At 36.0% G+C, this 16,904-nt stretch overlaps 1 protein-coding gene across 1 annotated transcript; it reads right to left on the reverse strand.

Moving 5' to 3' along the window:
• Positions 1–14: 14 nt before the first annotated feature.
• Positions 15–15,808, reverse strand: LOC127416127 (secernin-2-like). Its single transcript, XM_051655275.1, has 9 exons — positions 15,718–15,808; positions 11,310–11,472; positions 10,925–11,106; positions 9,306–9,505; positions 7,110–7,325; positions 5,926–6,091; positions 1,732–1,900; positions 1,330–1,492; positions 15–1,234 (listed from the first exon to the last, which is right to left on the reverse strand). Exons 2-8 carry the CDS (start codon positions 11,469–11,471, stop codon positions 1,340–1,342), a joined length of 1,248 nt encoding a protein of 415 aa, XP_051511235.1. The 5' UTR covers position 11,472; positions 15,718–15,808; the 3' UTR covers positions 15–1,234; positions 1,330–1,339.
• Between the last annotated feature and the right edge of the window lie 1,096 nt (positions 15,809–16,904).

The following is a 16,904-nucleotide window of genomic DNA, read 5'->3' on the forward strand; positions in this document are numbered from 1 at the left end:
ATTGGCTAGTGGGACTGTTTGACATTTTGAAGTATTTTGGTGCTTGGTGTAGTGATGCATTTGCAATATTGCTGGTTAAAGGAATATTCCGGGTTCAATCGAGGTTACATTGAGGCACTTACAATGGAAGTGAATGGGGGACAATATTTGGAGGGCTTAAAGGCAGAAATGTGAAGCTCATAATTTTATAAAGCAATTCCATTCATTCTTTTGTTAAAACTCAAGTATTATTTGAGCTGTAACGTTGTTTAAATTGTCGTTTTTATGGTTGTTTTAGGGTTTACGTGGTAACATCGTCATGGCAACAAAGTTGGATTGGATAAAATTGGATATAACTTCACATAGAAAAGGTTAGTAAGTGATTTTATCACACTAAAATCATGTAAACATGCATATTGTTCCTGACTTGTGGCTATACATTTGAAACTGAGTATTTTAACATTTACGGATTGGCCCCATTCACTTCCATAGTTAGTGCCTCACTGTAACCCAGATTTATGCTTTATTTATGCCATATTTTTGCATTATGCCACAAATGCTGTCAATTGCGCTTAACTTGTGTTGAACCCATAATATTCCTTTAAGTGGCCAGTTTAAGTGTCCACATAAACAGTGTAATGTTGTATTTTTTTCCTTATCAGATTCTTGCAGAGAATTTTTGTCTTTGGAAAGGTGTTTGAATGATCATTTCAGACCACTAAAGGGGTATATTTCAGGAGCATGCCTGTTTTTTTTGTTTTTTTTTGTTTTTGCATCTTTTGCTTGTGGCTTATAATCTTCTGATTTATTCCGATAATGTACTAATTACAATAAAACACTGCCTTTTCAGACACACTTGAAATACATAGTTTCAGTTATATTAAATATCACAGTTGTGTTGAATCATTGACATTTTATTGTATTTCTCCTCAGAGGGTCAGTCTGGTAGCTGATCCCTTTTACTTCCTGGAATGACACGTGTATTTCACTAACATCTCACATACACACCTTCGTAATCTAACTGGTTAATGTTATGCATATATGAGCGCCCTGTGTGACAATTACTCAAATGAACATCTAGCATGTCTTTAAAAGTTACAGTTAGTGTGGCATGGATATCACAATTAGTTTGGCATGGTGTCAGGGGACTAGAAGAGCAGGATTTGAGCAGGCAGGAACCAGTGCGCTCAGGACTGTCTCTCTATCTCTCTCTCCAGGCAGATCAGTAAGCACTACTGACATTCACAACGACAAACTGCAAAACAGCCACAAGTTACAGGCAATATCAGACAGAAAAAGACTGAATTCAGAAATCAGATCAGGCAGGAACAATGTTCGCTGAGAGTCTACCTGTTCTGTCTCACTGGTAGAATTTGATCTCTGCGTCCACGCAGTCGAAGAACAGGTCACCGAGCTCCTGGCCCTGTATCTCTCCCCTAAGCATGGCCTCTATCTCCTCAAGACATTGACACTCCAAGTATCTCATAGTCTCCTGTAGAGAGGCTCCAGCATCCTGTTACACACACATGTAAATACTGTTAAATGAATAGCTCATCCAAAAATGACAGTTCTCTCATCACTTTCTCACCCTCATGTTGTAAATAGTGATATACTTAAAATTTTTGGGTGAACTATGCATTGAATTTCCTAAAGCTGAAAAATGCAAACCAAAAATAATTTTAGGATCACCACTAGCAAGAAACAGCTTTAAAAAGATGCTTTGTGTTCTGAATGCAAACGCTTCAGACTTACAGGATTGCTTACGGCGCTCTGGTGGGCTTTGTACAGCTCATGTTTACGGTCCACCTGGTGCTGGAATCGAGGCTGCGTCCTGACAGGATCATCAGGCCCGTACTGTGGTGACATCACCATGCTGACGGGCCTCATGCTCTCTGAGAAGATAAAAGGCTTGAATACAGACCTGCAAGTAAAGAATAATGAAAGTGTGATGTGTCTGCTTTGAGAACAAAGAAATAAGCCACTTGAGGCTTTTACCACAGTAAAATCAATGGGTAAGGAGTGTTCTTAGGCACGAAGCTTTTATAGAATGCCACTAAAACAATATAAAAGACACCAATGTTCAATAAAAAGTTATATTTATTATTAAATATATAATAATTGAAATAAACGATTTTTTCGACAAGTAATATAAAACAGATAGCTCCGGTCCTGGATGCTGATTTGCTTAATCAAGTGTTAAATACAAAATACAGGTATAAATATAGCTGCAAGCAGCAATGCGGATTCCTCCTCAAAATGGCAAATCATTTAAAAATTGATCAGTAGATGGTTGGGGTTAAACCCTCCTGATGGAGGAATCCTAAAAAACATGTCTTTCTGTCTGAATCCTAAACAAAAAATTATGGCTATGGCTGGATTTTAACCTCTGACCCTTCACTTACCAGCACAACGTCTTAGCCGAGTTAGCTATTCTCATTGCTGAGTATTTCTGCTTTCAGTTTCTGTATAAAAAAAGAACCAGTGGCTAGCATTGTCAGATTTGGCCCAAGTTCAAACAGCTGTAATTCAGTCATCTTTTGACATATCAAGGTGAAATTTTGCACGGTACAGGAAAATCCATCATGGCGGACCTTATGGGTCCTTGAGGCTTTTTTGTTCCCCATGAGAAATGAGGCATGTACACCAAGTTTCAGAAGAATTGGACAACTGGGGTGGAAATGCCATCACTTTGGAAATGGGCGTGGCCTGTAGCGCCCCCTAAGGGCGAATGTGGGCCATTCTTGGTGTGGGGGTTCCCGGTGGCCTTTAGTATCAATGTGCAAAATTAGAAAATTTTTGACTAGTGACTTTTTGAGATATTGGGGCGCAAGGAGAATAATAATAATAATAATAACAATAAAACCACCAATAACAATAGGTTTCCTCCTACTGGAGGAATCCTAATAAAACACAACTGTGTATATCACTGCTCAACACACATAAAGGCCAACTATTAAACTTCATTTACATGTTAGGGATTGTAACATCTGGCGGAAAGATGGCACTTAATTAATTTGTTTATTGAAATAACAGTTTTATTGAATATTTGTCCATAATATTTTAATGTATACCACCATCGGGCAAAATGGTTCTGAGCACGGTACGGAACGGTTACATTAGCATTTCCACTTGAGCATGGTTCAGCACGGCACGATTATAAACCGTTCTTGGCTCGGAATTCTTGGCATGGTTAGCTAACCGTACTCAACTGTTCTCAAGCATGCTGGTAGAATGGCTTTAGTACGTGGCGACTCGTTTACTGTATCGTCACGATTTTTAAATTTTTTTTTTATGGTTTTAGTAGTATTGTAGACTACATTTATTTTCGACATGCCTTTTTTGTCAGGGAAGTAGATTACTAGCTCATTTAAACTCAAAATGCATCAATATATTCTTATAAACTATTTTCATATAATACGTATATAAAATTTAGTCAATAAATATCGTTTTTAGCTAGTCTGGGCACCTTTACCTTTCTGCATGTTCGTGTCTGGTGGTAAACACAACCCTTCAGCAAACGATGGTAAACCTCGCACCTTTTTCTCTTTACTTTCCTTTTTGTGACATGGTCCGTGTCTTTGCAGTTCTGTTAGCAGAGTAAAATCAGGGAAAAAAGCAGTGGAATATGCGATCATCCTCCATAGCGCACTGCACTCGCTCCATGTTTACTTCTCAGGGCTTCGCCAAAAGACGGATCTGGTACGTACCGCAGAGGAAAAAGAAACCTTAACAGCGCCAGCTGACCCGGATATGCATGGTTTTGCGATGAGAACTGTTCAGCCCCATGGTGGAAAAGCGGCTATTGAAAGCACTAAAACAACACAATATTTGATGTTTTACCTTGTGAATTTCATTCATTTAAAAAAAAATTTTTTTTTAATATACACTCATTTCAAATCACATCACTGAAACAAGCTCCAAAAAAGTTGGGACAGTTGAGTTTTTACCACTGTGTAACATCACCATTTCTTCTAATAACACTTGTTAATTATTTGGGCACTGAAGGCACAAGTTTGTCAAGTTTAAGAAGCAAAATTTACCCCATTCATCCATTATGCAGGTCTTCAGCTGCGCAAGTGTACGGGGTCTTCATTGCCGTATTTTGCGCTTCATAATTCGCTACACATTCTCAGTTGGAGACAGTTCAAGACTGTGTATTTTCTAACAACTCGTCGGAAAACGAAACACGATTCCACTGTTCTAATTTCCAATTCAGATGAGACCGAACCCAGAGAAGTCGGCGGCACTTCTGGACAGTGTTGATGTATGGCTTCTGCTTTGCATAGTAAAGCCTTAACTTGCATCTGTGGATGCAGCGGCAAATTATGTTGATTGACAAATGTTTACAGAAGTATTCCCAAGCCCATGTCATGATATCCATTACAGACGAATGACGGTTTTTAAGACAGTTACGTCTGAGTGATCGGAGATCACACTCATTCAGAAAAGGTTTTCCAGCAGGACAACGCAAAACCACATACTGCCAGATTACAAATGCATGACTGTGTAAGCAGAGAGTGCGGGTGCTAGACTGACATACCTGCAGTTCTGACCGGTCTCCAATTGAGAATGTGTGGTGCATTACGAAGCGCACAATATGGCAACCGTATTGTAGGCCCCGTACAATTGCACAGCTGAAGACCTGCATAATGGATGAATGGGAGGAAATTCTGCTTGCTAAATTTAAAAAACTGGTGTCTTCAATGCCCAAACGCTTAATAAGTCTTAACAGAAGAAACAGTGATGTAACGCACATTGTACATAGGGGCCACGGTTTGTTCCTGGCAGGCAGAAGATACCTTAACCCCGCCCCCACCCTAATCCTAACCATATGGAGCCTGTAAGGCAGAGTAGCCTGCGAGGAACAACAGATGGCACCTTTCTCCCATGGCAACGTTGCAGATTGGTTAACACTCGACTGTCCCAACTTTTTTGGAGCGTGTTGCAATCATCATATTTGAAAATTGGTGTACGGTATATATAAAAAAACAATGACATTCACAACGTAAAACATCAAATACTGTGTTGTTGTAGTGCTTTCAAAACAGCACAGGGTGAATAGAATTTATAAAACCAGTCCTTTTTGTTTTTATTAGCATTTTCCATAATGTCCCAACTTTTTCAGAACTGGAGTTGTAGTAACTGTTTTATAAAAACAAAAGCACCTTAAGGCTGCTATAGTGTTAATTTAGTCACATCTGAAGGGGTTGCAGATACTCTGCTTCACACTGTGCCTAACAACACCCTTCAGCTGTGACTATTTTCATGATGCACAGCCTTTCATACCTTATTGCTAAATTAAAGGAATATTCCAGGTTCAATACAAGTTAAGTTCATTTTTGTGTCAACATTTGTGGCAAAATATTGATTACCACAAAAATTTATTTTGACTTACCCCTCCTTTTCTTTATATTAAAAAAAAAGCAAAAATCTGGGTAACAGTTTCAAAAGTATAACCACAAGACAATATGAATGTCAACATGATTATAGTGTGATAAAATTACTTACTAACCCTTTCTGTGTAAAGTTATAACCAATTATACAACTTTGTGCCTTTAAACCCTCCAAAAATTTGCCACATTCACTTCCGTTGTAAGTGACTCACTGTAACATCGATTCGTGATTAATTTTTGTGGTAATCAACATTATGTCACAAATGTTGTCGATTGAGCTTAACTTGTATTGAACCCGGAATATTCCTTTAAACTAACTGTATGTTGTTTATGGTTGCTAAGCAACATGGCAACTTGCCTCATTAAAACAGAATTCAACTGATGTGTGGTCACAGATGTGCATATATCGGCTATTTCACAATTATTTCAAACGCAGCTATTCCAATCAGATTTTAGAGCTGGAACTATCCGTTTTATATTTCAAGTTTTAAGTTACTATCTAGTGCAGTGCAGATGTATCTTCAGGGCACAGCTGTGGCAGTCAGGGTCACACCTGGCAGGGTCGGGTGTGGCAGTGAGGAAGTGAACGCAGGGCACATCTGGGTTGCGTGGAAGGATTGACACCATGCTGCCTGTGGTACAGAAGCCCTTGGAATCCATACAGATCCCACTGCCCTTGTCCCTCAGGATGCTCATCATCACCTCTGCAGTCACAGAGCCTGTAAGTGGGTAGGGGTCAGAGGCCAGGAGAGGAGAAAAATGGCCAGGGAATTATTACTCTGTAATACAGTGGATACACCGAGTTTTAGCAGAGTTACATCAAACAAATAAAGAATCAAATACATTTGAAATCCCATTGAAATCTTGAAAAAAAGTTTTAGGATTTTGAAAAAATTTGAATAAAACAAAGAAAAGTTACAATGTAAAATCCAACAAATGAACACCACTCGCTCTTTTCTTGTAACCTATTCTGACATTTCAGAAAGTCTTGCACATTGTGAGAAGAACGTGAAAATAAATGTGGAAGTGGAGATTTATAGTAAAAAAAGGACTTAAATATTGATCTGTTTCTCACCCATACCTATCATATAGCTTCTGAAGACATGGATTAAACCACTGGAGTCTTATGGATTACTTTTATACTGCCTTTATATGATTTTATTTTCCACCTTTCACTTGCATTGTAAGGACCTACAGAGCTGAAATTTTTCAAACCAAAAATGTTAAGTATGAACTGGTGAATCAGATAATTTTAATGTGTTACACCACATGCCAATGGCATAAAAAGTGACAAACAAAACTGTTAAACCAAACATGAAAAAAGGTGCCTCTTGGTGGGATTCAGAGTATTCATTAATTTATTATATCCTTAATAAATAAATGTCACCAATGAATGTCACGTTTTAAAATTCTAAAATTTCACTGATTTGTTTTTTTCAAGTTTTCTTTTTAATTCTTTCACAGATTAGTTTATGCACACTAAGTGCAGTGATCCAAACACTAGATGATGCTGTTCAACACATTTAATAAAAAGACTCTTCAAAGTAACAAAATCCAATGCCAGTCAGCAACACTGGGGATAATAAAATCCTCTGCATCTTCCTCAGAATCACACCAACTTAACTTTAAAAATATACTAATAATTTCGGGAACCCAACTAGAACATTCAAGCTCATTATTTTTCATGTAACCCCTCAGTGACGCCTTAGTCATGATGGCAGAGTGAAGTGCATCTACCGTCATGTTCTTGGAGCAGGGCTGTGCCACCCTCGTAGCGCTGCTTGGCCAGTTCCATCCTAGCAGGGGGATTGTCAGGGCTGAAGACAGCAGTGAAGCTAAACTCCCCCTCACCGCTCCACCAGCCCTGAGACTGAGCCATACTGCGTAGCTCCGGATGCTCTGCAGAGATCTCTGTGCCTATCGTCAGCTGGTTAGAAATGTTCTTGACTCCCTCTGACAAAATAAATAACACCAAGTTTATTTTTAGAGGCAGATTATGAGCTTTTTGAACACAAGACTAGCCCACTACAACACAATGTTACATTTATCACGCTGATATAGCTTGAGAATAAATAAGGGCTGTCGATTTAAGCATTAATTCAGTGTGATAAATTATATAAAAAAGTAACACTGTTACAAAAAATTACGCAATGAATCATGCCCCCGGACCGTAATAAAGAATTTCCCTGCCATCTGAGAAATTCAAGCTTGAAGTCCCACGTTTATGTTTTTACGACTCCCTGTCAGCAGGGGGCAGTAAGTGCAGCTCCAGCTGAACAAGCAAAAAGCCACACTACTGACAGCAGACAGCACAAGCTGAGGACGCGTTTTTGCGTTCAAACAGAGCTAGATGGAGCGCAACTCCAAATGCAAGTGTCTTTCTTGAGATGTGTTTTGCAAACTATGTTTAAAGATGCACTCAGTATTTTTTTCCCCATTAAAAATTTTTATTCCTAAAGAAATTAATTGTAATTTTGTAACATGTATGAAATCATGAGCACTCACATGAGATGAGGACTCTAGTCATATCAGTAACCTTATAAATGCTGTTTTATTCTACATGGGGCAGGGTCGCCCTCATGGGGGCTGCCATTTTAGCATCACATGACCAGCTAAATACTACTAACCGTCGTGTTATTGGACACTTTCACTCTTGGATTAAATTAATCAAGACTGACTGCAAATAGTGAATTTCTACAATGGCATCTGTAACTGAAAACTATTAATTTTGAATGATGCTGCATCCACACCACTAGGTGTCACTGTAAGTCCAAAATGACATGAGAAAGTTATTGAGCGCACCTTTAACTGAATACAGCGTCCTGAAACACTGCTTATGATGTGACGCAACCAAAGTGAGATGCTCCAAAAGCGTCAGTCCGTCACATGTGTACATAGAGGTGTCATTAGAAAAGCCCTTATAATAAGTCTACCTTATACAGATTCATGAATTCAATTGCAAAATGTATTGCTGTGAACTGTAACCCATTGAAAGGCTAATGTTCAATGAAAATAAACACTACATTGCTTTCTAAAGCTACTTTTTGTATTTCCTAATCAATGCTTTACTCGTCTACAACAATATAATGCATTTTAATTATCTGAATATTTTTATCATGTATATTATATTTATAATTATTTAAATACAAATATTTTTAATTATTTAATCATTATATATTGAACTTTCTCTGCAAATATTGATACATTTGATTAATCTGCATATCAAGTAATTAATTTGATTTAAAAATTTGAATTGATTGACAGTCCTAGAATAAATATACTGTATATATTAAATACATACAGTGGGACCCAAAAGTCTCAGACCACACTGAAAACCTCGGATTTAGAATCCCATTAAACCTGGAGAATTCTTAAAGAAAGAAAAGTTGATGTAAAATAAAGAAGAAATATTTAAGATTCTGCTCTATTTCTAGGTCACTTATCAAATGTAAGCAAATCTGTGAGCATGTTAAGTTCTTTGTACAAAAGCTCAGATTTCCTTGTATCGATTGAAGCACACAAGATGCTCATTTTCAAATCCTGCTGGGACAACATGGATCATCAGGTTTTGCGAAAACTTGTGGAGTTCATGCCAGCTTGAGTGCATGCTGTCAATGAAGCAAAAGAGTGATGAACTAAATTCATATAAATGTTTGAAATACTTTTTCACTGAAACGGCTATGCTAATAATATAATTTGTAACATAAAAAATTGTAGTCAATTAGAAAAATGCAAAATGGAAGCATTTTCACAAGTGGTCTTGGACTTTTGGACCCCAAATGCATATAATTTATGCTTAAATGATGCTAACTCGTGATCAGAATAAAACATAAACACACTTCATTTAGAATCCTCAGACACAAAACCTGTGCAACTTAAACGCCACTCACAGTTGATGATAATGTGTAAATCATGAGCACCTCTCTCCCTCACCTGTGACTTTCTGTGCAGCCCACAGTTTCCCAGCAGTCTCTAGGACCCAGGCTTCCTGTCGGTCCACCAGTAAGAAGGTGTTGTGGTAGCTAAAGGGTTCGGTGGTCTCCCTGCAGGCTCCGCCCTGACCGTGCTGTTCCAGTAGGCCTGTGATGACATTCAGAGCGGCCCACGCGCTGACCCCCCGCTCAAGACCCAGCCTGAATACACATACAACACCTGCTTCAGATGTTCGAACAACAAAATGACTGCAAGTGCGATATTGCTTTTATACAACAGTTCAACAAACACGTAAATATTTAACAATATATAATAGAATAACGTGCGTTTCAGATAAAAACAGGCCAGTTCGTTTTCCTCTGCGCCAGCGAAAATTGTTCCAAAAGAAACAAAACCAGAGCTAGTTATTTTCTTGGTTGTTGTTATTAAGTAATATAATCGGGTCATGGGTCAATGCTCACTCAAAACATAAAAGACGCTCGTTTGTTGCCACCTACTGGCGTAAAGATGTATTCTGCAGAAATGGTAACGGTGAACGAATCTGAATGAATCTTTTTTGGTAAATGGATTCAAAAGAATCGAGTCACTGGGATGAATCAAAATCTTCTCAACCGTTTGAAATGCTGCGAACACAGACAAACAGAGTGATACAAATAGTGATGCATCCCAGTGATATTCTATAAAATATCAGCACCCTTGTAACGCCTACTGGCCAATCAAATTCAAGCACAGAGTTGAATTGTTGTATAGTTAAAAATTACCAGTGATGGTCAATTTTTAAAGGAAATGTATGTAATTTCTGCGCAACCAAACGGAATGCATAAATAAAGGCCATTTCCCAAATGCCATTGGGCAACAAACTGATAGTCCCGCACCCAATGCACAATATTGGTTGAGCCAATGTTGCTGTGTCGAGTTGGTCAGGATACTCAAATAAAGAAAAAAGGAGAGTTTGATAGCACCATAGTGTTTACACTTTTCAGGTAAATCAACCTACAAAAGGCTTACTTACAGTACAGTTGTCTCAGCATATTAAAAGAATGTTCCGGGTTCAATACAAGTTAAGCTCAAACGACAGCATTTGTGGCATAATGTTGATTACCACAAAAATGTATTTCATTTGTCCCTCCTTTTGTTAAAAAAAGCAAATATCGAGGTTATAGTGAGGCACTTACTATAGAAGTGAACAGGGCCAATTTTTGGAGTGTTTAAAAGCAGAAATGTGAAGCTTATCATTTTATAAAAGCACTAACATTAATTCTTCTGTTAAAACTCATGTATTATTTGAGCTGTAAAGTTGATTAAATCATTTTTAAAGTCCATTTAGGGTTTTAGAGCAACGAAGTTGTAAAATTGGCTACAACTTTACACAGAAAAGGTTTGTAAGTGATTTTATCACATTAAAATCATGTTAACACGCATATTGTTAATGTCTTGTGGCTATACTTGTGAAAAAGTGAGTATTTTAGCATTCAGCGTTTTAACTTGTATTGAACTTGGAATATACCTTTATGCTGGGATTGTAGGAGATATTGTTGTAACAGTGAAAAAAATTACACACTTCCCCTTTAAGGATGGAAAACAGACAATAAAAAGACAATCAGATGTTTTGGGCTCACCGAACCAGGTCCATTCCCAGAAGAGCTTCCTCTGGACTCACAGGCTCCTTGGTCCAAACTGCCTCATTTCCAATACACACCCCGTGTTCATTAGCCCCCATCTCAGCCCCCCAGAGCCATGCGGGTCTGCTCAGTACAACTGCAAGGGTGTGCTCTACTTGAGGGATGGAAATGTATGTGCACTATATGCAAAAGGAAATCCTCTGTAAATTCCTTATGGTTTGGCCATAACTCCATTTTACATTATATTACAATTGGTCATGAAAAGCCATGAGACATCAGACAAATTGAAAATCACAAAGGACCGCTGGGACCGCCATTTATTTTGACATTAAATATGTTTTGTAAGCATGAGTACGTAAAGGAAGCTGTTGGGGTGTATTACCTGGACTGTAGACCCAGGAGAGTGTGAGTTCGCAGGGTAATACACCACCTCCTGTACCTCATCTCTCGGGCGGTCAGAGTTCTTACCAAATATCACATAATCTTCTTTTGAACCCGGAGGCAGAGATACAAAACAATCACATGACCGAGGTGGTTCAGCCATCCTATATCAAATCAAAACACAGGGATCAATGCAGTGGATAATTTCGAAATGATACATGGACATACAATACCGGCCCATACTTGATGTAATAGAAAGAAAGACAGGATGGACAAAGTATGGACTGAAAAAAGGCATAGGGGGCTAAATAAATCTTTGACACAGTCAAAGTTTAAAGCACATAGATAAATATCATACTTAGTCAAAAAAGCAATTCAAAAGGAATTCAAAGGAACACAATAAGAAAACTATATAGGACTTTCTATCATAATGTGGAACCAATCCTAAAGGTCTCTTTAGCACTCTTTTTGGGACTCTATCATTACACAAAACAAAATTTACTACTTCATTTAGAACACGGTTTTCAAACTTTTTTATACTAAGCACCCCAAAATATCCCCTTGCGAAGGACCCCGATTAAACCCGAAGAGAAACATTTTCTATTCAGTTCAAATTTATTTTTATAATAAATTTTTATTGTTTTTAAGCAGTCTTAAAGAGAATAGTGAAGTACAACCCTTATTTCTTACAAATAAGAAATGCTTTTTCCCCCTAATGTTTAACTTATGCAGACTTGTTTTTATTTTGTATGGTTTAAAACTATGGCTGTCATTAGAATAAAATAATTGAGATTAATATCATGGTTTTAGAATGAAAGTAATAATTTCAAATAATGTTTTTTTTTTCTCTGACACCTAGGGCTGTCACGATTATGACAATTGACTGACGATTAATTGTCAAACAAATACTTGCAATTATACGATTAATTGTCTGTTTTAAGGCTATAACGATTAACTGTCAAACAAATAATTGCGATTATACGATTAATTGTCTGTTTTAAGGCTATAACGCTTAATTGTCAAACAAATAATTGCGATTATACGATTAATTGTCTGTTTTAAGGCTATAACGATTAGTTGTCAAACAAATGATTGCGATTATGCCAATTAATTGTCTATTTTAAGGCTATATCGCTTAATTGTCAAACAAATAATTGCGATTATACGATTAATTGTCTGTTTTAAGGCTATAATGATTAATTGTCAAACAAATAATTGCGATTATACGATTAATTGTCTGTTTTAAGGCTATAACGCTTAATTGTCAAACAAATAATTGCAATTATGATGATTAATTGTCTGTTTTAAGGCTATAACGATTAATTGTCGAACAAATAATTGTGATTATGCCAATTAATTGTCTGTTTTAAGGCTATAACGCTTAATTGTCAAACAAATAATTGCGATTATACGATTAATTGTCTGTTTTAAGGCTATAATGATTAATTGTCAAACAAATAATTGCGATTATACGATTAATTGTCTGTTTTAAGGCTATAACGCTTAATTGTCAAACAAATAATTGCAATTATGATGATTAATTGTCTGTTTTAAGGCTATAACGATTAATTGTCAAACAAATAATTGTGATTATGCCAATTAATTGTCTGTTTTAAGGCTATAACGCTTAATTGTCAAACAAATAATTGCGATTATACGATTAATTGTCTGTTTTAAGGCTATAATGATTAATTGTCAAACAAATAATTGCGATTATACGATTAATTGTCTGTTTTAAGGCTATAACGCTTAATTGTCAAACAAATAATTGCAATTATGATGATTAATTGTCTGTTTTAAGGCTATAACAATTAATTGTCAAACAAATAATTGTGATTATGCCAATTAATTGTCTGTTTTAAGGCTATAACGCTTAATTGTCAAACAAATAATTGCGATTATACGATTAATTGTCTGTTTTAAGGCTATAATGATTAATTGTCAAACAAATAATTGCGATTATACGATTAATTGTCTGTTTTAAGGCTATAACGCTTAATTGTCAAACAAATAATTGCAATTATGATGATTAATTGTCTGTTTTAAGGCTATAACGATTAATTGTCAAACAAATAATTGTGATTATGCCAATTAATTGTCTGTTTTAAGGCTATAACGCTTAATTGTCAAACAAATAATTGCGATTATACGATTAATTGTCTGTTTTAAGGCTATAATGATTAATTGTCAAACAAATAATTGCGATTATACGATTAATTGTCTGTTTTAAGGCTATAACGCTTAATTGTCAAACAAATAATTGCAATTATGATGATTAATTGTCTGTTTTAAGGCTATAACGATTAATTGTCAAACAAATAATTGTGATTATGCCAATTAATTGTCTGTTTTAAGGCTATAATGATTAACTGTCAAACAAATACTTGCGATTATACGATTAATTGTCTGTTTTAAGGCTATAATGATTAACTGTCAAACAAATACTTGCGATTATACAATTAATTGTCTGTTTTAAGGCTATAGCAATGAATTGTCAAACAAATAATATCGATTATGACGATTAATTGTCTGTTTTAAGGCTATAACGATTAATTGTCTCTTTTAAGACATTCACGATTAATTGTCATATACTGTTAATGGTCGTATTTCTTGGTCAAGTGTGCTTCATACAGCTGAAGCCTTTTTTACATATTTAACTTAAAATAGGGGTATATGATTTCCTTTTAAGGCTTAAAAACTGTGAATGACATGAAAAATAAATGTTTTAAATATCGAAATATTTCTAAATACTTAAAATATGTCTCTCTTTTTGGTCAATTTAAGTTTTGGTCAAATTTAACATTTACACTGCTGTTTTTGGAAATCATTAAAAAAATATATTTTAATACAAAATTTATATAATATAAAATATATATTTTTATTATATTTATATAATATTATTTTATATTATATTATGCAATAAAAAAATATTTCTGTCCTAATTTCTTCACTTTCACGTCATTTTAATGCTCTTTGATTAAACCCACAAGCCCTTACTTCTCATGAAGCAAAACCTTTGAGATTTTGTTTCATCATTTTATCACACCAAAGAAATATAGTAAGTGTGCATCTCCTCCTGTGTCACAGTGTGTCATTAACACGGCATATATGAACCCATTATGACCAGGAACATTTGCCATTACACGATCGTCTAAAGTGAAGCCAGAGTGCTTTACGTTCACTATCAAAGTTTATATTTGTTAGTTGAAATTTTCATTTGAGTTTGGCACGAGCCTCTGCTGACAGTACGCAAATCAAAGCGCTTGAGAAGCACTTAATACGCTCTTGACATCCACGGTGCAGCTCAGTGACACTCTGAGTTCAATTGAATGACACACAAATGCGCCATTGATGACATTTATAATTTTGCTTAAAATTCCCTTATTTGGGCATTAAAATGTGATTGGACTTTGAAGAGCACAATAATCGTGGTTATCTCAAATAACCGGTTAGAGAAAATAACCACGATCAGACGATTATTTAATAATCGCAACACCCTAGCACCCCCTTTCGGCCCCCTGGGGCGAGCTGGACCCCAGTTTGAAAATCCCTGAGTAGATTACAGTTACCAGTGGGAGTATTATGACTACCAATGGGATAAATGACCCTGATATCAAAAGAAATGTAAAGAAAATCTTTTCGAATTTTAAAATTCCCCCTGTAATTTCCTTTAATAATTCCACTACAATACAAGAAGGGTTCTGTTAAGAATTCAACAATATCAAATAACATATTCAATAATGTTACTGAATAAAATAACACATAAAGTGGTAATCCTCAATTGGATTACGTTTTAATATTTAATTAAAGATAAAAAAGTATTAATATTGTCAATATACAATACACAATTTTACAAGAATCAAACAATAAGCGGGATTCCTATAGGATATTTGACAAAGGATGGAGTATTTATTTATTTGTTTATTTTTTGGGATGCAGCATGTGTAGAAATATAAGTATATGTAGAAATGTAATGAATATATATATATATATATATATATATATATATATATATATATATATATATATATATTGTATCATAAACCTTCGTGTTTGAGTAGCTGTAGTTAAATGTCATGCAGTGCCGCGGATTGTTGTGCCGGACCGGTACATGCGGCTTATCGCCGACCTCCATTCTTCAGCTCCGATCTTCAGTTGCATGCACATCAGAAAACAATCTGCTCTTTAAAGAGTCATAAATGCTGAATGCATTGTTTTGGAGATGTTTTTAACATCCTTTAGTCTATTGATTGCCTGTGTCTGACAGCGGATCACTCATATGAATTTAACTATCTATCTCATGCATGAAAATTAACGCGTGACATCCACAAGTATGCTTTAAATGGATTTTTAAAAGCGTTGTTCTAATTTTCGAGCGCGTGTTCGAGTGGATTTGATGATGTTATTACCTTTATAAGCTCCAGATCGGTCTGCAAGACTTTGAGAAGCAGGGCTGAGGCTGATCAACCTGCTACACTTCAAAAGAAAAGTCCCCTTCCCACAATGAACCGATTCATGAAGCTTGATCTGACAGCGAGCCTGTGAGAGGCGGGGCTCAATCTGTTGAACCGACGGGAAGAGACACACTTCAAAATAAAAGTCCTCTGAACCCACTGAACTGACAGGGGTTTGTATACTGTATATTAACCCGAAATATTGCAACAGAAATTTGACGCAACATTTTAACGGAAAAACACTAAGGAAAATAACTCCTGCCCATTGCGCAGGAATATAAATATATATTAAACAAACGTGTTTATCTGGCTAATATTAAACAGAGAATATGTAAATTTGCCCAGATTCTGTGCTCAGATTGTAGCTACGCCCAATTAATTATTAAAGCATTTTAACAATGTAATATATAATTTAATTATTATAATTACAATATTATAACATTGAGCACTTCAACTAATCAGAGACGTACAGTATGGGCTGTGCACATGAACTCAATGATAAATTGGTGTTTAAATTAGTGTACTCACACAGAATTTTTTTATTTTTGGGGGGCATTTTCTGTGCTGCTTTTCTTCAACATCAACAACATTTTGAGGAATTTAAACAGGATAAAATGTGTTTTACTGAATTGAGAGGACTATGGACATTTGTGAATAATTTGTGTTGCAATTCTGTGGATATGTGCAGTTTTTTGCGGAATTCTGTGCATGCAGATTCCGTTTACACATGGCTATCAATAACATTCCTAAAGAGTGTTTATTGCAGTCTGATGCATGTTTTACAGTATGTCTTAAATGAACCGTTCTAACCTTGTTTTGGTTGTGTGGCCTAAATAAAGTATATGGCATGCACTTGACCCATACAAAGTGTTTTTAATGTACATTCTGTTCATTGAAATTAATAAATCGCAATTCAAATACCAAGAGAATAAACACTTCCAATCAGCCACATTAAAACCACCTGCCTAATATCGTGTAGGTCCCCCAAAACAGCGCCAACCCGCATCTCAGTAAAGCATTCAGAGATGATATTCTTCTCATCACAATTGTACAGAGTGGTTATCTGAGTTACCATAGACTTTGTCAGTTCAAACCAGTCTGGCCATTCTCTGTTGACCTCTCTCATCAACAAGGTGTTTCCA

This window comes from Myxocyprinus asiaticus, chromosome 25 (assembly GCF_019703515.2).
Source record: "Myxocyprinus asiaticus isolate MX2 ecotype Aquarium Trade chromosome 25, UBuf_Myxa_2, whole genome shotgun sequence".
Taxonomy (NCBI): Eukaryota; Metazoa; Chordata; class Actinopteri; order Cypriniformes; family Catostomidae; genus Myxocyprinus; species Myxocyprinus asiaticus.

Bases quoted from the DNA above. Each gene is read 5' to 3' on its own strand.
- LOC127416127 (XM_051655275.1), bottom strand. From the start codon at position 11,471: ATGGCTGAACCACCTCGGTCATGTGATTGTTTTGTATCTCTGCCTCCG. The intron at 11,107-11,309 runs GTAATACACCCC...TTTTGCATATAG, and splicing joins CTCCTGGGTCTACAGTCCAG to TGCACATACATTTCCATCCC. The intron at 1,901-5,925 runs GTGTGACCCTGA...CTTTACTTGCAG, and splicing joins GCCACACCCGACCCTGCCAG to GTCTGTATTCAAGCCTTTTA.